The sequence below is a fragment of the Globicephala melas genome, chromosome X (assembly GCF_963455315.2).
Source record: "Globicephala melas chromosome X, mGloMel1.2, whole genome shotgun sequence".
Classification (NCBI taxonomy): domain Eukaryota; kingdom Metazoa; phylum Chordata; class Mammalia; order Artiodactyla; family Delphinidae; genus Globicephala; species Globicephala melas.
In genome coordinates, this window is record NC_083335.1 from 26970409 (window position 1) to 26991463 (window position 21055).

Genomic DNA, 21055 nt, shown 5'->3' on the forward strand with positions numbered 1-21055 from the left:
CAAAAACACATGAAATTCTAATCCAGTTTCTTTTAGTGTTACCAACTTCAAAAATGAATAAAAATCTCTGACAAAATATCTTTACTAACTTTCAGTCATTGCTCTTGCCCATTTTATGATTAAATTAGACCTTAAAATAGCTCGCTTGCTGGACCAATCTATCAGTGATGAACAGGTTGGAGTACGTCCTAGTAGATATGAAAGGACGGCACAAAATGCTGTTCATTCGCTGGTTGAGCTTATTTTTAAAAAAAATTTTATCACCAACTCCCCAGTGCCGACCTAGTACACTATTCTGTAATCTGTAGCTTGAGGCTTGCTTTAGAGACAGTTTTCTCACAAGAGCAAAATTTAAGGGAATGCAGAAAAATCACTAGTCAAGATAAATAATTTTCAAAACCACTACTTTAAAATACAAATATCAATGTAAATATAATCCATGAATAACTGATGATCAAAATTTCAGATAAAAGTAGATTCCAACTCTGCATTTGCTCCACCACGTCTTGGGCGACTCATTATTTATGTTAACCGGCGGCCCACAAAGCTCCCCAACGTGACTTATTCAAACACCGCACGGAAATATCGACCTCGATTCCCACCAGGCAGAGCCCCCGCCCCCCGTCCTAGGCCCCGAGTGCGTCGGAAGGGCCGGGCCACCGCCAGGCCTTGGGGCTTTCAGATCCGGAGCCGAGGAGAGGGACTCGCGAGAGCGCCGCCTGCCACCCGCGCGGCAGCCCGCGCCACCCGAGACGCCTGCTTACCGCATGCGTGCGCTGGGGTACTGAGTGTGCTGGAAAACGCGCTCCAGGTCCTGCACCTGCACGTGCGTGAACCTGGCGCGGGGGCCCCGCCGCTGCCCGTCTGCGGCCTCGGGACCCTCGACGGCGGCCCGCGGGGGCTGCTCCTCGACGCCCTGCTCTCCGCCTTCACCACCGTCCGCGGGGCCGGCGGCTCCGACGCTGACCTCGCAGCCTTCCTTTCCTTCTCCTTCGTCTCCCGCCTCTTTCCCATCCGCGGCTGCTCCCTGCTCCGGTTCGGACTGAACCTTCTGCTCCTCTCCCCCTTCTCCGGGAGGCGACATCTCCGCGGGCTTCACCTCTGCAAGGGAGGAAACCCAAAGAGAAAGATCAGGCCGTCGAGTGAGCCCGGCTCTGGGGAGGGCCTGCGTCCGAGGGGGGTCCTGCCGTTCGCCTCGCCCTGGGAAAGTACCTTTCCTGGAATCCGTTAAAGCGAGTGCCCCACCCGCCACTGACCTTTCGCTTCTTCCCGCTCCTCTTCGACCCCCAGCTTGAAGAAGCGGGCAATGGCTGCAAACGTGACGTCATAGGCATCGTGGCTGCTCTGCGGCTGACGCTCCATGTCCCGACTGCTGTCGAGGAGGCTGTGAGCTTCAGCAGAGGCTGCTCCGGATCTCCTGAGACCCCCGGCTCACGACTCAAGGCTAGAGCGGTGGCCCACGATCTGGCACGTTAAGGCTCCTCTGGCGGCTGGTTCGGTTTCAGAGATTCTGGTATGACGCCCGCTGTGGGTTTACCACAGCCTGCTGGGGGTTGGGTTAGCTGATGTGCGCATGCGGCAGGGCGTCGGCCATCTAGGGGCCGTCTAAGGGGGCGCGGGCAGGGTGCGGAGGATGTTGCGCGCCGCCCAGGCGCTGGCAGGGAGCATGCGTGAGAGCAGAACTCCGGGTCCCAGGTTGCAACCTAGCTGACTAAGTACTCCGCACTTGGTCGGGCGCCTTCCCAGACCAAGGGGCTGTGCCCGTTTTGTGGAGGGTAAGACAGAGACCTCACCCAAGCTCCATAGACCTTGGACAAGCGTTTGGGGACTATCTCTTGACCGAGCCCTCCATATCCGGCAGCCAGTACCAAGAAGGGAACAGTAATCAAAGTAATACGGTCGCCCCTCGGTATCTGCGGGGGATTGGTTCCAGGACCCGCCGCGGATACCAAAATCGGCGGATGCTCAAGTCCCAGAGTCGGCCCTCCGCATCTGGTGATGCGAAACCCATGGCTATGGAGGGCCGCCTGTATATTTATTGAAATTTTTTTTAAAAAACACCAAAAACCTGTGTTTAAGTGGACCTGCAAGTTCAAAAGCCGTGTATTTGAAGGGTCGACCGTATTATTAGCTAGGAGTTTGCTTGCTCTGAATTTTTGCAATGAGGCTAAAGTTAGAGTCCACCATACTCCCCGGGTCTCCGGGAACAGGAGCTTGTTATGAGTATGCGGGGTGCTCAGATACACTACAGGGGTACAAACCAACCTAGCACACCCCTTAAGAAAGTCCATGGCCTGTAGATTTTTAGTAATGAATCCACATGAGATTGCAGAAGTTGAAACCTGCACAGTGCTTAGAGCATCTGAGAATGCATAAAGTGCAAGGGCTCCTCTTTGTCCTGGTTTTGACTATGGATAATGCAACTTCTGCGATGCGTCTGGCTATAGACCTTCTTCAAAAGCCTACTTGTTCCCTGTGCTGGGCGAGTGCTGTGGACCTGGTCGAATTCCTCCCTTTCCTGCTGCTGCCTCCTCCCCTTTTCCTCTAAACCTCCCTTTTCTAGAAATATCTTCCTGAGCTCTTGCTGTGGAATAAATAAAATTTATTTATTGTCAAATACAGAGAGCCAGACCAGATTGAGGGCCCTGAGATTCTTCCTACAAGGAGTGTTTTGTGGATGCTTCAGGATGTGTTAATATTCTAAATATTAAGACTAGCTTCTAAAAATGGACCCTATGCTTGACAATGTTTGTGAAGTATCTTAATTTTACCTGCACGACCACCATTCTCATTAACCCTATTTTATATCAGAAATTAAACTACGTTCATGGGCCCCAATTGTATCATGGACCCTAGTCACCTCATGTACTATGCCTAATAGATAACTACCCCCTGCCTCATGCTCCCAGAGAATGGGTAAGAAAACAGCTAAAATGTTTGGTTGGAGACTTCCCTGGTGGCACAGTGGTTGAGAATCTGCCTGCCAATGCAGGGGACATGGGTTCGATCCCTAGTCTGGGAAGATCCCACATGCTGTGGAGCAACTAAGCCCGTGAGCCACAACTACTGAGCCAACGTGCCACAACTACTGAAGCCCATGTGCCTAGAGCCCGTGCTCCGCAACAAGAGAAGCCACCACAATGAGAAGCCCACGCACCACAACAAAGAGTAGACCCCACTCACCACAACTAGAGAAAGGCCGCGTGCAGCAACGAAGACCCAACGCAGCCAAAATATAAATTCAAAAAAAATGTTTGGTTGGCCAATTCACTCTCAAAAAGATGGTAAGAGATTACAATCTGACGGCCTCTGTCTTTGACCAAGATATTACCTTCTCAGGATAGCACTTCCTGGAGCCAAACTACTGACATCAGAAACCTTGCTTTCTCCCCACTTGCTACCTGGCTAACCTGAGTTACATATTCTCCCTTAGCCTTAGTTTCCTTATCTCCAAAATCGAGATAACAACAGTACCTAATTCTTGGGGTTGTTGTGAGGATTAATGGAGATAATTTTTAAAATCTTTATAAGTGACCATACCATGTTGCCTCCCATTTCCTTCCATCTTTTTAGTAATTATTTTTCATGAGGGCCCAGGAGAGAAGAAAAAGATGGTTATCATCTGAGTGTTGGCAATGAAGAGAGGATATTTTCTTGTGAAAATAATGTCCCTGCCATGTCTTCTTGTACCTATATGTGCTTCAAGCAATAAACCTATGTTGGCTGCTGCATGTAAAGGAGAGCAATGTGGGAAGGCCTGTGAAAGCCAACCTGGCCATTGTGCTGGAGGTTCTCACAATCTGGGGAGGCAAACTGGCCCACCTAGGAGTAGGAGGACCCACAGTATGGAAGCAGACCTCCAAGCCCCACACCTTACTTACTCTGTGACCCTGGGCAAGGTAGCTGACCTCTTAGAGCTTCGGGTACCACATCTGTAGGATGGGGATCATGATGGTACCTGCTGTACCGTGTTGTGAAATTTACATGAAGGAATACAAATAAGGCCCATGGTGAGGGCTCAGATAACTTTAGCTGATGCTAGAGTTAAGGGGTCGGGACTGACTGCGGTCATTCTGCACAGGGGCCTGCACTGTGACTGAGGATGCTGGACACGGAGTGTCGCCCCTGCCCCTGAGTGGATATGAGAGTCTGTGGAGTGGCACAGAGCTGTGCTTGCTCAGGCTGGTGACACCATGTGGGTACTCACTGTGCACCAGGGCCTGGCTAATCGATCTTATAGCCGTCCCCTGAGGAGGGGGCCATCACTCTCTTTAGTTCCTAAGGGAAGAAATGGAGGCTCGGAGAGGTCCAGTGACTTCCCTAAGGTTACATAGGTCAGTGGAAGAGGGCCAGGATTCAAACCGTTGAAGAGACTTTGTTCTTAGCAGCCCGTGGTAGAAGCAGATTTGGCTTTTTTTGCAGGGTGGTGGGGTTTCCCTTACACCTCACAGAGTGAGTCAAATTTTGGTAAATGCTAAGCAGGCCGTGCATGGAACTTCAGTCCAGGGAGGTAGTATGAGCAGCCCCAGGAGTGATCAAGTGTAAAGCTTGGCTTAGGGAACACCAACCCAAACAGGGTGGCCAGGAGAATGAATGCATATGAGGTGCTGACCTTGAGAGGGAGCTGGAGGGGGAGCCTGGAGACAACTCTGTACTGGGTGGGAACTAAAGTTTAAAAGTTAGGTTGGGGTCCAATTTATGGAAGGAGTTAGAATGTCTGCATTTGGGATCATGGAAAACTGTAAGAGTTTTGTGCCGGGGGAGTGCCTTAATGAAAGCAGTGTTTTAGGATGTGTTTATAGGAAGGGACTCTCTAGGCTGGCTCTTGGTTCAGTTCATTGCAGTTACTGGGCCTGCGGAACAAGGTACAGATCCGGAGGGCTTACTTGGAGGCCACAGCTGGCTGTCAGCGGGATTGGGAGTCCCCTTGAATTTGAATGTAAAGTTCCGTGTGTATGGTGGCATTAGAATAGTGTGTGCACTTTTCATCAGAAAAAGTGGGACACAATGCCCCTAACCACCCCCTCCCACCCAAAATAATAAGAAGAATAAATAATAAATAATGATAATAATCGGAAAGACCAAGGAATTGAGTAACGGAAGCAGTCTCTGGAGTTGCAGCATATGCATCTGGTTTTAGGGCACTTCTACTTTCCTGCTCATAGCAAGAGCTTTGGCCCTGAATTCTCACTACACGACACTGACAAGCCTTACTGTCCCTGAGCCTTAGTTTCCCGAACTATAAACAACTATTACTCTTACTACTACTATTTGCTAAAATAAAGATAATCATCTCACGGAATTCTTATGAAGTCAGAATGAAGTATGGAAAGATACTCTATTAACTTTAATTGTGTATAAACATAAGGGGTGATTTATGTAATGGTTTATTTTTATTGAAGTATAGTTGAATTATAATGCTTTGTTGATTACTGCTGTACAGCAGAGTGACTCAGTTATACATATATATATATATATATATATATATACACATTCTTTTCCATTATGGTTTATCATAGGATATTGAATATAGTTCCCTGTGCTATACAGTAGGACCTTGTTGTTTATCCATTTTATATATACTAGCTTGCATCTGCTAATCGCAAACTCCCAATCCATCCCTGTCCCACCCCACCTTCCCCCTTGGCAGCCACCGGTCTTTTTTTTTTTTAATGTTTAATTTTATTTATTTTTGGCTGAGTTGGGTTTTCGTTGCTGCGCACGGGCTTTCTCCAGTTGCCGCGAGCGGGGGCTACTCTTCGTTGTGGTGCACGGGCTTCTCACTGCGGTGGATTTTCTTGTTGCGGAGCATGGGCTCTAGGCATGCGGGCTTCAGTAGTTGTGGCACGCGGGCTCTAGAGCGCAGGCTCGCTCGTTGTGGCGCAGGGGCTTATTTTCTCCGCGGCATGTGGGATCTTCCTGGACCAGGGGTCAAACCCGTGTCCCCTGCATTGGCAGGCAGATTCTCAACCACTGTGCCACCAGGGAAGTCCCACCAGTCTATTGTGTATGTCCCTGATTCTGTTTCTGTTTGATAGATAAGTTCATTTGTGTCATATTTTAGATTCCACATATGAGTGATATCATATGGTATTTGTCTCTCTGACTTACTTCACTTAGGATGATAATCTCTAGTTGCATTGTAATTGTTACTTGTGATAGGGGTTTTACTCATTTCTTTTGAAAAACACGTTTTATCATGAAAATATTCAAATATACACAACAATGGGAAGAGTACTGGAAGGGACTCCCATAAAAACCATCACCCAGCTTCAGCATTTATCACGATCTTACCAAACTGTTTCATCTATCTTCTTTCCTTGCTCCCTCCCTCCCTGCTTCCCTCCCTCCCTTCTTCCCTCCCTTCCTTCTTTCTGTCCTTCTCTCTTCCTCCCCTCCCCACTCACTCTCCTCTTCGTGCTGTGCTGATTTAAAAGAAACTCAAGGCAACTTGTGTTTTCATTCCTGTATCTTTATGTGTCTCTGCACTTTCTAAAAAATACAGTCTTTTTTCCTACATAACCAGAGTGCCATCCAGGCGCCTGAATGGTAATAATAATCCCTTGGCGCCATCACCCAGTCGCTTGTATTCTGAATTCCCTGATTGCCTCAAAAATGACTTCTTACAGTTGGTTTCTTTAGGATATAAGTTTTTCTGTGTCTACGCTGATAAAATAAAAGGAAAACTTGAGGGGGTGGGCATTTGCATATCTAATCCCAGCCTTAGAAAGCGGAGCAGGAAATTAAAGACAGCCCTGGATATATACTACTGCTGGTGGTTGTATGTGGCAATAAAAGTGATTCAGTGTTTGCATTCACTGCCCTATCTCAGGACAGCATGGACCCTTTGGGTTTGTTCCAAATCATTTGCAGACTAAATCCCAGTCCAGACACTGGGACAGTGCATCCCTTTGCTGTAACCAGGCATTAAGGGTAAAATTGCATGATTTTCCTTTAAATTCTGCCAGAGATATTAGGCCATTATGAGCAGCAAGCTTGTAGAACCACCGCTGTTCGTGGCTCCATGTGGTGAAGCATGAACCAGGCGTCTCGCTAAGGATGTCTTTACCTTAGGCAGCCTGGGCTCAAGCCTCAAGGGCTGCTCCCTGCAGCCACATTCTCTGCGGGCATCCTTCAGAGGGAAACCTTACGTGACATTCTTGAGCCTTGCTAGGACTGGGAAAAGCTATTTGCTTTTTTCTTTCTTTCTTTCTTTCTTTATTTTTTTGGCTGCATTGGGTCTTCGTTGCTTCGTGCGGGCTTTGTCTAGTTGTGGCGAGCAGGGGCTACCTTTCGTTGCAGTGCGCGGGCTTCTCATTGCGGTGGCTTCTCTTGTTGCGGAGCATGGGCTGTAGGCGCACAGGCATCAGTAGTTGTGGCACGCGGGCTCAGTACTTGTGGCTCGCCGGCTCTAGAGCGCAGGCTCAGTCGTTGTGGCGCAGGGGCTTATTTTCTCCGCGGCATGTGGGATCTTCCTGGACCAGGGCTTGAACCCGTGACCCCTGCACTGGCAGGCAGATTCTTAACCACCGTGCCACCAGGGAAGCCCAAGCTATTTGCTTTTAGTCTACTCGATGGTAAAAGAAATGCAATGTGCTGATTCCTGTCAACACTCAGATTTTTCAAGTTCTAGCTCAATCCCCATCTCTTGGAGGAAGCCACAGTACTCTCATCTTCTGAGCTCTTACTGCTCTTGAAATGGGACCAATTCATTGGATCCCTATCACACATTGCTTGCATTGCGAGTCAGTCTTAAATGTATGGAAGCATGAATGGTGTATGTATGTGTGTGTGTGTGTCCATGGGCGAATGTAATATGTATGTATACGTATGTGTATTTTGTGACTTCTCAGTTACGGTGTAATCTGGCACTTGACACACTTCTTAGCATTCCCCATGCAGTACCCCAGAGCAGTGCTGTGTACGTAGCAGGCATTCAGTAAGGACTTGTTGATTGGTTGAAAGTGAATATAGAAGTGTCGGGAGCCACATAGGAAGTGCCTTTGAGTCTCAGCACGGACGAGACCCTTAGTGCCAAGCAAAGCTGGTGCTGTCAGGTATAAATATGGAGAGGCAAAGTTCTCCTCTGCAAAGCTGATGCTGTTGGACATAAAAATGGAAAAGCAAAGCTCTCGTTTGCAAAACTTCCTGAACACAGGGTTTTCTACACTCCCCCTACCCTGTTGTTCCATGAAGAGCAGCTCCCTCCTGGTGGCTGGTGCCGTGTAATTGGCCTCTCTTGCCCAGTGCTGTAAGCTGGGCCCTCTCTGGAGGAGAAACCTGGGTTCCCGAAGACATGTGATCAGAGCCGGGGCCCCGCCAGTTGGCGAGGGAATCCCAGGGCAGGTGCTGGGCGTGGAGGCCACGGGGGCATAGGCTACCAAGGTGACAGAGAACTGACCTTCTCTGGGGGCGCTGCACCTCGCTCACTCGCACACCTCACATCTCCCTGCTTGGCCCCGGAGGATGGCTGGTTAGCCAGAGACGGGTAAGATTCCTCAGGGAAGGAACAACCTAAGACAGGCACAGTCGCAGAGGGGCCATCAGGAGAGAAATTGGGGGCCAACAGAGGTGGGGCACAGACCCTCACCCCCCCAACTTGTCCCCATGGCTGCTTCGCTTCCCACGCCCAGCTCAGATGGGAACCCAGGTGGCAGATAAGAGACCTGGCCAATGGCAACTGCTCTCCCGCCGCAGCAGGGCTTTGTTTCCCATTTTCTCCGTGGACTACAGCTTTCCTCTGTGTGGAAGCCAAGCTTTGCTCTGTGTGATTCCCCTTGTTTTCCCCTGCCTTTGCCTAAGGTGATTTTTATAGGATTGCTATTGGTGTTGGGAAAAATGTATAGTTTTAATGCAGGGGTTTAGGAAAGACCCCAATTTAGGGTAAAAACCAAGAGAAGGATTATAGCTACTTTGGCTCCTTTAATGATTATATTTGTTGGGGAAATACAATGGTGGGAATATTTCTGCAGTAGCTTTTGATTTTAAAAGAAGAATTGCAAGAGTTATGGCCTCCCAGTGGAGTTATAAACATGCTGGGAAATACCTGGGTATGGTGGCAAGGTTTTATGCAACAGTGGCTTTAATCAATGAGTTTACGGTACAATGTCCGTTCCCATGGCCTTTTAGAAGTATAAAAAATAATGTGTATTGTTTTGATTGTTTTGATTACTATTATAGGGTTAGAAAATTTGTGGATGAAATGTTATATTTTTGCTTTTAATTGTTAATAGAATTATTTGCTTAAGTTTATAGCTTGATTGAGCAGAATGTGCAGGTACAAGAACACCTTAATCTTTTGAGAAGAATGAAGAAACCGTAAACAGAGTTCCTGACGTAGATGTGACCAACATGGACTTAACCTGTTTTGAGAGACTCTGGGCGATGGGAAAATTACCTAACCTGTTTTAATCAATCTGCTGATGTAAATTACCTTTGTTTTGTGGCCTATGTGGGGGAGTTTTTGGCGTGGGAATGAGGATGTTGAATTTGAAAATGAGATCACTTTATAGTATAAATGCTTTGAAATCAGGAGAATAAATTTGTCAGAGCCTTGCATCCTTTGAGGTGTCTTGTGCTCTGTCCACGCCGACTCCGTCTCCCCTTTGGGTGAAACCTGTTCAGCTGGGGCTGGTCCCCGGCATAGAAGAAGGGTGGATGGCCTTGACTAAGGCCAGTGAGCCTGGGGACTTTTACTAGCTGAGCTTGTCCAGTGTTGGCTCCATTCTCTTATTTTCCTCCCAGCCCATCTGGCAGTCCTGAGCGACAGACTCTGAGGTAGCAAAGATCTTCCCAGAAAGGCTCTAGCACTTAGCTGGTGGCCTTCCATGGGGGTGGAGAAACAGATCAGCAACGTGCTCTCCTCTGTGTCTGAAGCACTGTGTGTGGAGCTGCCCTGGAGGTCTGAATTGCAAAGGCTCTTCTCTCCTGTTTCTCTCTCCTTCTTCGTAGTTATCATCCTTTTCCTCCCTATCATTAGTGTGTGTATGTGTCTGTGTGTGTGTATAATTTTTTAATTCATTGTCCATGTACTATAAATGAGGGCCAAAGAAAGACATAAGCAAGTCATGGAGAGAAAGAAAATACATGAGTTAAAGTCACATATATTCTGGAACAAGACAAATGCCACAGGTGAGTAACAAAGCAATAATATGGGAGTTCAAAGAAGGTAGATGTTACTTTCAATACAAATCTGGAAGCATACTTGAAGAAGTGGACTTACAGATGACTCAGGTGTGCGTGGGAGTTCTTCTTTGCCTTCCCCAAAGAAACACTCAAGAACAAAAGTAACAGATTATCATTGTAATTTACATGGAGATGATGAAGAAAGCAAAACTAAAACAAATTAAACTGAACTATAACCTTGTCTAACATGCAAGGGTGATAATGAAAACTACCTTTTCAGTTTCTTATCCTATAATTTCTTTTACAAGTACTATATTCCACATACTGTAGATAGTGTGCAGAGTCCTGCTCTTTGTGTAATTTGAATTCATACTAGATTATCTTGGCACTCAAAGGTTTAATTTCTAGGACACCAAAACTTCACAGACAGTAACTATACCCACCACTTAGCTCAATAGCTGATGGCGTGCAGGGGCAAAGCCTTTGTAGCCTGGTTTCCCAGGCCCTGGGCAGCAATTACTTAAATGTTGATGCAAATGAATATGAAGAAGGCATACAGACAATGAACTTAAAATGTTTGTACACCTTTTAAGGACCTATTCTTTTTTTCTTTTTTGCCTTGTACACTTTTTTTTAACGTTTTTATTGGAGTATAATTGCTTTACAATGGTGTGTTAGTTTCTGCTTTATGACGAAGCGAATCAGTTATACATATACATATATCCCCATATCTCCTCCATCTCGCATCTCCCTCCCTCCCACCCTCCCTATCCCACCCCTCCAGGCGGTCACAAAGCACCGAGCTGATCTCCCTGTGCTATGCGGCTGCTTCGCACTAGCTATCTATTTTACATTTGGTAGTGTGTATATGTCCATGCCACTCTCTCACTTTGTCCCAGCTTACCCTTCCCCCTCCCCATATCCTCAAGTCCATTCTCTAGTAGGTCTGTGTCTTTAGTCCCGTAAGAACCTATTCTTGAGGAATTGACTTCATATGTGCTTGAGTAGATGGAGAGAGATCCATAATCAAATATATGTATATAGGTATAGTTTACACAAAGGTGTATACATATATATACAAACAGATATACATACGTGTGTGTATATATATACATATATGTGTGTGTGTATATATATATACATATATCTATATATATCTTTGTTTAGACTCTACCTGTATATATATTATTTACTGTAACCAAAGATGGGTTTTTCAAAATGGGGACCGTTCCCCTCAGTATGATTTTAAAAGGCACCCACTTTTTCCTATGCTCAACTTCCCCCATAACTAAGGTGACACCTGCCCAATGAGTAGGGATTAGTGGCAGCTGGAGCTGACGGTCAGTTGTCAGGACGCAGACCTCCCAGGCACAGTAATAACAGCAGGGACAGAGTGCAGTTGGTCAGCTCCACCTGCGTGTAAGAGTGGGGGAAATAATAGAAAAGGTGGGAGGGGAGAGACAAAGCCATATGCCAATCCAGAGCCTGGCACATAGTCGGTGCTCGCTCTTGGGGGGGAGGGCGGCTGAAGGGAGCGCCTTCAGCTACATATCCTAAGATACTTTAGCAAGAAGGAAATAGCTTCTCCTGATGCACTTTCAAATCTTCAAGGCACCGAGAGCTCCCTGCTGCAATTTTTCATGTCTGACTTGAAATGCTCAATATACTAATCAATCTCTTTTTCTGTCTGCTTGAAGGCTTGGTTTAAGAGTAGAAGGGCCAAGTGTCGGAGACATCAGAGGGCAGTAATGCTCAGAAACGTGCCCCACGTGCCCCCGGTCCTCCCTGCTGTCGTCAGCGTGTGTCGACCCTGCAGTGCCATTCTGCTTCAGGAGCTGGATTGGGTCCACGTTTTTCTGGAGCAAGTGCCGCTGGAGCTGCCTCTGCTGCCCGTGCCGCCCATGCCACCCAACCTGCCCGTGCCACCCATGCCGCCCATGCCGCCCGTCCCACCCATGCCCCCCATGCCACCCAACCTGCCCGTGCCGCCTGAGCCACCCGTGCCACCCATGCCGCCCGTGCCACCTAACCTGCCCGTGCCACCCGTGCCACCTGAGCCACCTGTGCCACCCTTGCCACCCTTTCCTCCTATGCTGTTGCCGCCTCCGCCCTGTCATCTTCCACACGTGCTTCACTGTAGGTGCCCTCATGTGGCATGGCGTCGTTCCTTTCCATTGGAGATCCTTCAGCTGCCCCGACTTTCTATTGAATTGTGTCTGTGACGGTTTTTTCCAAAGTGCCTTTGAGCCAGTTTCAAATTCTGCATACCTCACCACCAAGAGCAGTTCCCCAAATGCCTGCAAAGTATATTAAATAGAAGTAGAGGCCTTGACCCACTGTTTTAGGGCATGCTTTGTATTTTCAATAAAGTTGTGAGTCCTCTGCAAATTTGTTCTCTGTGTCACATGGGGTTAGTAAATTTGATAGAAATGGCTAAGCCAACTCCATTCAGACCGAATGCCCAGGAGGCCTCCTTTCATGCAGTAACAGCCCTGAGTCACCATCATAGGCCATGCACATCTCAGAAGTTTGCCAGGTGCCCGTGAGGGGTTTACACAGACCCATCTGTTCTCTTCCACCCTCTCCCTCAGCACCCATGCTCCCCGCATGCTGCCCCATTGGGACCACCTAGATGTGCAAGACGGGTGGTGTGAGTCTCGAATGGGAGAACAGTGTGTTTCAAAGCAGGCCTGAGGCCCATTCATGGTGACCAGCTCAGGTAGAAGGAGGACCTCAAGGGACACTTCTGCAGTGACTACTCATAGGGCTTTATGGAGGAGAGGGAGCGGGGCACCGTCGGCTTCTCTCCCAGTTCTGTTCACCGCCTTCCCTGTTGTGCAGGGCACCTGGGGACAGAAACCACGCTAGCGGAGGGGGAGGGGCCTACCTCTGCGAAGGTAACACAAGAGGAGACTGTCCAGGCCCGCATGCGGCTCTTCTCACCCCCTCTCCCCCACCCCCAGATACGGAAAGCATATCATAGCTCCTTCCGCAGCTCAGAGCTGACGGATGATGTGGCCTTCAAGTGTATTTTGTCACCTTCAACATCCTTGGGAGAACTCTGGTTCCAGCTAATTCAACACTGAAAGGGAGCCTCTTGGGTGAGTGTTGCCTGAAGCCAGGAGGTGGTGGTCCCTGAGCACTGATCCAGGATAATCACTTTATTTAAAAGAAGCAGGTAGGGCTTCCCTGGTGACGCAGTGGTTAAGAGTCTGCCTGCGGGAAGATCCCACATGCCGCGGAGCAACTAAGCCCGTGCGCCACAACTACTGAGCCTGTGTGCCACAACTACTGAAGGCCGCACACCTAGAGCCCGTGCTCCACCACAAGAGCAGCCACTGCAATGTGAAGCGCCGCAACTACAGAAAGCCCGTGCAAGCCACAAAGACCCAACACAGCCAATGATAAAATAAATTCATTTTAAAAATAAAAATAAATAAAAGCAGCAGGTATGGGAACATATGTATATGTAAAACGGATTCACTTTGTTATGAAGCAGAAACTAACACACCATTGTAAAGCAATTATACTCCAATAAAGATGTTAAAAAAGGAAATAAATAAATAAAATAAAAGCAACAGAAGCCCCACCTCAGATTCTAATTTTAATCCAGACTGAACAAAGTGAAAGCTAACTGTATTAGCAAAGATGTTCCAAATGTAAAACAGTTTGTTATGTTATTAACAGAATTATTTACATGCATATTTACAAGCAGTCCTTTTGTACATAAGTTTTACTTTTAGTTAGTTGGAAAAAGATTTTTGACATTAGGTAAAAATATTACTAAAATAGGGTTGAGGTGGTACCACATTATAGTAAAGTATTAGAAAAGTGATTCTCAAGGTGTATCAATAATAAAGCAGATGAAAACTTGAGTGACAAAGATCTAGTAAAATTTTCTAGTAGAAAAGTCAATGCAACTCATGCTATAAAATGAAAGTGGTAAAGTCATATAAATAAAGCAGAATACTGTTATAGGCTTTATTTTTTAATAAATTTAAACCATAATTCAAAAAGAGTCATGTACCAAAATGTTCACTGCAGCTCTATTTACAATAGCCAGGACCTGGAAGCACTTAAGTGTCCTAAGTGTCCATCAACAGATGAATGGATAAAGAAGATGTGGCACATATATACAATGGAATATTAGCCATAAAAAGAAACAAAATTGAGTTATTTGTAGTGAGGTGGATGGACCTAGAGTCTGTCATACAGAGTGAAGTAAGTCAGAAAGAGAAAAACAAATACCATATGCTCACACATATATATGGAATCTAAAAAAAAAAAAATGGTCATGAAGAACCTAGGGGCAAGATGGGACTATAGACACCGACCTACTAGAGAATGGATTTGAGGACACGGGGAGCGGGAAGGGTAAGCTGGGACGAAGTGAGAGAGTGACATGGACACATATACACTATCAAACGTAAAATAGATAGCTAGTAGAAGCAGCTGCATAGTACAGGGAGATCAGCTCGGTTCTTTGTGACCACCTAGAGGGGTGGGATAGGGAGGGTGGGAGGGAGGGAGATGCAAGAGGGAAGAGATATGGGGATATATGTATATGTATACTGATTCACTTTGTTATAAAGCAGAAACTAACACACCATTGTAAAGCAGTTATACTCCAAAAAAGATGTTTAAAAAAAATAAAATAAATTTATTTTATTTATTTATTTATTTTTGGCTGCATTGGGTCTTTGTTGCTGGGTGCGGTCTTTCTCTAGTTGCGTGAGCGGGGGCTACCCTTCGTTGCGGTGCGCTGGCTTCTCATTGTGGTGGCTTCTATTGTTGTGGAGCACGGGCTCTAGGTGTGCAGGCTTCAGTAGTTGTGGCATGCAGGCTTCAGAAGTTGTGGCACACGGGCTCAGTAGTTGTGGCTCGTGGGCTCTAGAGCGCAAGCTCAGTAGTTGTGGTGCACGGGCTTAGTTGCTCCGTGGCATGTGGGATCTTCCCAGACCAGAGATCGAAACTGTGTCCACCGCATTGGCAGGCGGATTCTCAACCACTGCACCACCAGGGAAGTCCCTGTTATAGGGTTTAGTGTAATGAGGTTAGGTGAAAAAAATGAACAATTCTAAAATTGCAATAAATCCTCAGTGAAGAATCTTGGTTGTTTAGTTGGGAGTTCTAAGTTGTTGTCTTTTTTAAATTTTTATTGGAGTATAGTTGATTTACAATGTTGTGTTAGTTTCGGGTGTACAGCAAAGTGAATCATATATATATATATTCACTCTTTCTTTAGATTCTTTTCCCATATAGGCCATTACAGAGTCTAAGTCTTCTTTTTAACCCCATTTTGAAAGCCCTTGGTATCAAATATCATCTGGATAATCAGTCATTAAGGATATATTCTAAGACTTCACTGCTAAAGATATTCAGGATCGTGATTCATATTTGAAACTCAAGTCACTGAGACACTAAATGTAAAACCAAATGAAAGCTATAATATTCATATCTTAAGGATGCTGCATTTTGCAGTAATATGTATTTCTAGGCTAAGACTGTTTCCCTCAAGAAAAGTATGAATAGAATTTTTTTTTTTTTTTTTTTGCGGTACGCGGGCCTCTCACCGTTGTGGCCTCTCCCGTTGCGGAGCACAGGCTCCAGACGTGCAGGCCCAGCGGCCATGGCTCACGGGCCCAGCCGCTCCGCGGCATGTGGGATCCTCCCAGACCGGGGCATGAACCCGTGTCCCCTGCATCGGCAGGCGGACCCCCAACCACTGCGCCACCAGGGAAGCCCATGAATAGAATTTAAAGGATAAACTTCTAACCAGCTGGAAAAATTTACTTTTAACATTTCATTTATTTCAAAATTGATTTTATTGCAGCCAAAACAATGGAATTAACTGTACACAATAAACTATTATATATATACATATATATATACATTTTAAATTTTAGGGAATAAAGTTTACTTTGGCAGAGAGTGTTAAACAAAATTAATGCTGCATACGTTAGTAACATAACTGCATATCCTTAATTTGGTAGAAGTGTGACATTTTCTTGCTTTCCTGTGTTGTGCTAAATCACCACAACCTAAACTGCTTTATAAAACGTATATGCTGAAATTTAATTTTACTGTTTTTGCTTACTCTCTGATTACAAACAAAACTTTTCATAAGGCTCTTCTAATTCTGGGTCCATCTCATCATCAGTATCATCCAAGTATGGATCAACAGCCCCCGATAAATTTGTTCACAGATATAGAGAACAAACTAGTGGTTACCAGCGGGAAGAGAGAGGGTGGGGGAGGCAAGATAGGGGTAGGGGATTAAGAGGTACAAACAATTATGTATAAAATAAATAAGCTACAAGGATATATTGTACAACACAGGGAATATAGCCGATGTTTTACAATAACTATAAATGTACTATAACCTTTAAAAATTGTGAATCACTATGTTGTAAACCTGTAACTTATGTAATATTAGACAATAAAAGAGGTTAAAAAGTAAAAGAAAAGAAAAAGAAGTCAGGGTAAGGATAAAGTGCCAATTTTTTTAATTAACATAAAACCTGAAACAGTAAAACTAGAAGAAAACATATGGGAAAAGTTTCTTGACATTGGTCATGGCAATGATTTTTTGGTCATGATGCCAAAAGCACAGACAACGAAAGTAAAAGTAGACAAATAAGACTGCATCAAACTAAAAAGCTTTCTGCACAGCAAAGGAAACAATTGCCAGAGTGAAATGGCAAGCTATGGAATGGGAGAAAATATTTGCAAACCATATATCTGATAAGAGGTTAATAACCAAAATACACAAGGAACTTGAACAACTCAATAGCAAAACACAAAACAAAACACGACAACAAAGCACAAAATAACGCAATTGAAAAATGGGCAAAGGTGGGGGTGGAGGGATAGATTGGGAGTTTGGGATTGACATGTATATATTGCTATATTTAAAACAGATAACCAGGGGACTTCCCTGGTGGTCCAGTGGGTAAGACTCCACGCTCACAATGCAGGGGGCCCAGGTTCGATCCCTGGTCAGGGAACTAGATCCCACATGCATGCCGCAACTAAGAAGTCCACCAGCCGCAACTAAGACCCGGCGCAGCCAAAATAAATAAATAACTAAATATATTTTTTAAAAAAGATAACCGGGACTTCCCTGGCGGTCCAATGGTTAAGACTTTGCCTTCCGATGCAAGGGGTGCAGGTTTGATCCCTGGTCAGGGAGCTAAGATCCCACATGCTTTGCGGCCAAAAACCAAAACACAAAACAGAAGCCGGGACTTCCCTGGTGGCGCAGTGGTTGAGAGTCCGCCTGCCAATGCAGGGGACATGGGTTCAAGCTCTGGTCCGGAAGGATCCCACATGCCGTGGAGCAGCTAGGCCTGTGTGCCACAACTACTGAGCCCATGTGCCACAACTACTGAAGCTCGCACACCTAGAGCCCTTGCTCTGCAACAAAGAGAGGCCACTGCAGTGAGAGGCCTGTGCAGTGCAACAAAGAGTGGCCTCCGTTCACCACAACTAGAGAAGCCCCACATGCAGCAATGAAGACCCAATGCAGCCAAAAATAAATATTTTTTTCAAAAAGAAGCAATATTTAACAAATTCAATAAAGACTTTAAAAATGGTCCACATCAAAAAAAATTTTTTAATAAAATAAAATAGATAACCAACAAGGACCTACTGTATAGCCCAACAAGGTCCTACTGTATAGTGGCAGGGAACTCTGCTCAGTATTCTGTAATAACTTAAATGGGAAAAGAATTTGAAAAAGAATAGATACATGTATATGTATAACTGAATCACTTTGCTGTACACCTGAAACTAACACAACACTGTTAACTAACTATACTTCAGTATAAAATAGCAATTTAAAACAAATTTTTTAAATGGGCAAAGGTACATCAACTATACTTCAATAAAAGTTAATTAATTAATTTTAAAATGGGCAAAGGATCTGAATAGATATTTCTCAAAAGAAGACATACAAATGGCCAACAGGTATATGAAAAGGTGCTCACCATCACTAATCATCAGGGAAATGCAAATCAAAACCACAATGAGATATCACCTCACACCTGTTAGAATGGCTACTATCAAGAACACAAGAGGTAACAAGTATTGGTGAGGATATGGAGAAAAGGGAATCCATGTACACTGTTGGTGGGAATGTAAATTGATACAATCATTATGGAAAACAGTATGAAGGTTTCTCAAGAAAATTAAAAATAGAACTACCCTATGATCCAGCAGTCTCCCTTCTGGCTATATAACCAAAGGAAATGAAATTGAACCCAGAGGACATTATGCTAAGTGAAATAAGCCAGACACAGAAAGACAAATACTGTGTGATCTCACTTACATGTGTAATCTAAAAGAGTTCAAAGTCATAGAAGAATAGAGTAGCATGGTGGTTGCCAGGGGTTGGGGTTGGGGGAAAATGGGGCAATGTTGGTCAAAGGGCACAAAGATTCAATTAGGCAAGATGAATAAGTTCTGGAGATCTAATATACAGCACGATGACTACAGTTAACACTTCTGGACTGATACTTGAAATGTGCTAAGAGGGTAGATCTTAAGTGTTCTTACCACAAATAGGGGGAGAGGGGCAACTATGTGAGGTGCTAGATATGTTAATTAGCTTGATTGTGGCTATCATTTCACAATGTAAATATATATCAAAATAGCAAGTTGTACACATTGAATATAATTTTTGTCAATTATACAATAAAACTGGAAAAAATAAAGGAAAATAAAATAGACACAGAAATAGAGGAGAGGGAAGAAGAAAATGATACACAGCACCACGTAGGGACATTTAAAAGAACAACATTTATTATAATAATAGGAACAATACCTAACCATTATAGAGAGAGCTTAGGAAGGCTTTTTTCTCCTCTCCTACTTTAGCTTTCATTCTCCACCCTTCCCAACTCCCAACAAAGAATTTTCACTTACATATCCTGTTATCATCTTAAACCAAAAATGTCTGTTCACCATTCAAGAAGCAATAGTTGAGCGCCAACTTAGTGTCAGGCACTGCGAATTCTCTGATGAATCAAACAGGGCTTCTTTCTTCCATGAGTTCAGACTAGTAGGGAATAAAAACATAAAGACAAGTAAATTCCAGTAGGTACGCTACCGAATACAAATTCGTGCGCCCCATGCACAGTGAGGCCAAACACTACTGAAAGTCAGAATTTGGAGCAGAGAAAGGTTTATTGCAGGGCCATGCAAGGAGATATGATTGGTTCATGCCCAAAAACCCCCCCAAACTCCCTGAAGCGTTTCAGCAAAGCTCTTTTTTTAAAAGCCAGGTGAAGGAGGGGGGTGTCACAGGGTATGTGATCAGCTGGCGCACAATTCTCTGATTGGTTGACGGTGAGGTAACAGGGCGCTGTCTCAGGGGTTAACATTATCAATCCTCAGGCTCCAGTAGGCCTGGGGGCTATGCGTTCAGGGTCATCAAGTAGTTAACATCTTCCATTCTGTGGGGGGGCTTTCAAATCAGTAAAACAACTCAGGAGCTGTGCATCAGATACTGTTATCTATGTACTTCAGAGAGGAGCTAAAGCAGCGGACATGGGGGAAGGCCTCCTGCTCCGTTACAGGTATTAGGTGCTTGGCCACGTCTGTTCCAAGTCGGGAGATGGAAGGGAGAGTGGGAGACCAGGGCACCTTGTGAAAGAACCTGAGGAAGAATGAGAATGTTGAGGGAGTAGGATTTATAAGAGGTGGTTGCGGATGGATTGAATTAAAGGATGAAGATGCGCACAAGGAAGGTAGAAAATGCTTAACTGGGACCGTTCAGAAGCGGGATGAGAGATGAAGCGAACTCTGAAGGCAGGTGGGCTCCTCAGAGCGAAGGTGCGGCCGCATCACTCACCTCCTCCCGGTCTTCCTGTTCCTCAGGAGACTCTCCGAGTCTAAGCTGAACAGGAGACCGTGTCCTTTCTCAGCCCCGTATTTGAAATAACTGAAGGGAAGGGCGATGGGACACAGGACATATTTCACGGAGGCCATTTCAACAATACAGTGAATTCATCTTGTGTCTGGGGTATGTGTGTATATGTATATACGTATACACACATATACACACTACATATATATTATATAATATGGGTGTGTACTGTGTCATATATCTCTATGTATATATGTGTGTATAATACAGGAATGGCTCAAATCAAAGTACATATTTTTTAAATCTCCCCTGAATTAAAAAATATAAATGGAATGGGGAGAAAAGTACAAAGTAATGAAAATATTTCCTACGGAAATGACAATATGTTTGTATTACAGTTGCAATATTTAGCACAAAGAATACAGGAGGCTGAGTTACGTTTTAATTCTGATAAACAACAAATATATTTCTGGATAAGAATGTCCCATGCAATATTCGAGACATACTTATATTAAAACATTGTTGTTTATTTGAAATTCAAATATAAGTCAGGGTCCTGCATTTTATCTGCCAATGCAAGTTTATTTCCTATTCTTCAAAATCAACAAGATTAAAATGTTGATGCAGTTTTAAATTTTCAAATTTCTATACATTTGTTCTTTTATGTAATACTTCATTTTAGTCATAAACTGATAATTGGCATTATGAAAATACAAGGACTTCATAAAAGTCCAAAGTAAAAAGAACAAATCTACTCACATCTGATGAAGATGAAATAATCAGGGTTGATGATATTGATGTACCTTCCCACCGACATCCCTCTACACACAAGGATGAAGAAGAGAGGGTGAATGGGGGCGTGTGTGCAGCAGGAGAAGCTAATAAGACTGGAATCATACCACATACACTTAAAATATAGAGTATTATGTTTAAATTTTACTTCATTTAACAGAAGGAAAAGAAACAAAGGAGATTGAAAAAAACTGCTGAACTTCAGGAAAATGTTCTTGACCACATGAGGGAAAAAAGGGGATTCATAAAATCCCCTTTTTCTTCTCCAGG

The 21055-nt window shown here is 44.7% G+C and overlaps 1 protein-coding gene and 1 non-coding gene across 2 annotated transcripts in view; one reads left to right on the forward strand and one right to left on the reverse strand.

Moving 5' to 3' along the window:
• Positions 1-1362, reverse strand: part of LOC132594439 (homeobox protein ESX1-like) — a 37151-nt gene extending 35789 nt beyond the window's left edge. Inside the window, exons 1-2 of the mRNA XM_060291911.1 lie at positions 1257-1362; positions 765-1101 (exon numbers count right to left, since the gene is read on the reverse strand). Of these exons, the coding sequence (XP_060147894.1) occupies positions 765-1101; positions 1257-1362 (443 nt within the window). The remainder of the gene's footprint in view (positions 1-764; positions 1102-1256) is intronic.
• Positions 1363-17059: 15697 nt separating this feature from the next.
• TRNAC-ACA (transfer RNA cysteine (anticodon ACA)) lies at positions 17060-17132 on the forward strand. The gene has a single exon. It is a non-coding gene; the product is annotated as a tRNA-Cys (tRNA).
• The last annotated feature ends 3923 nt before the right edge of the window (positions 17133-21055 follow it).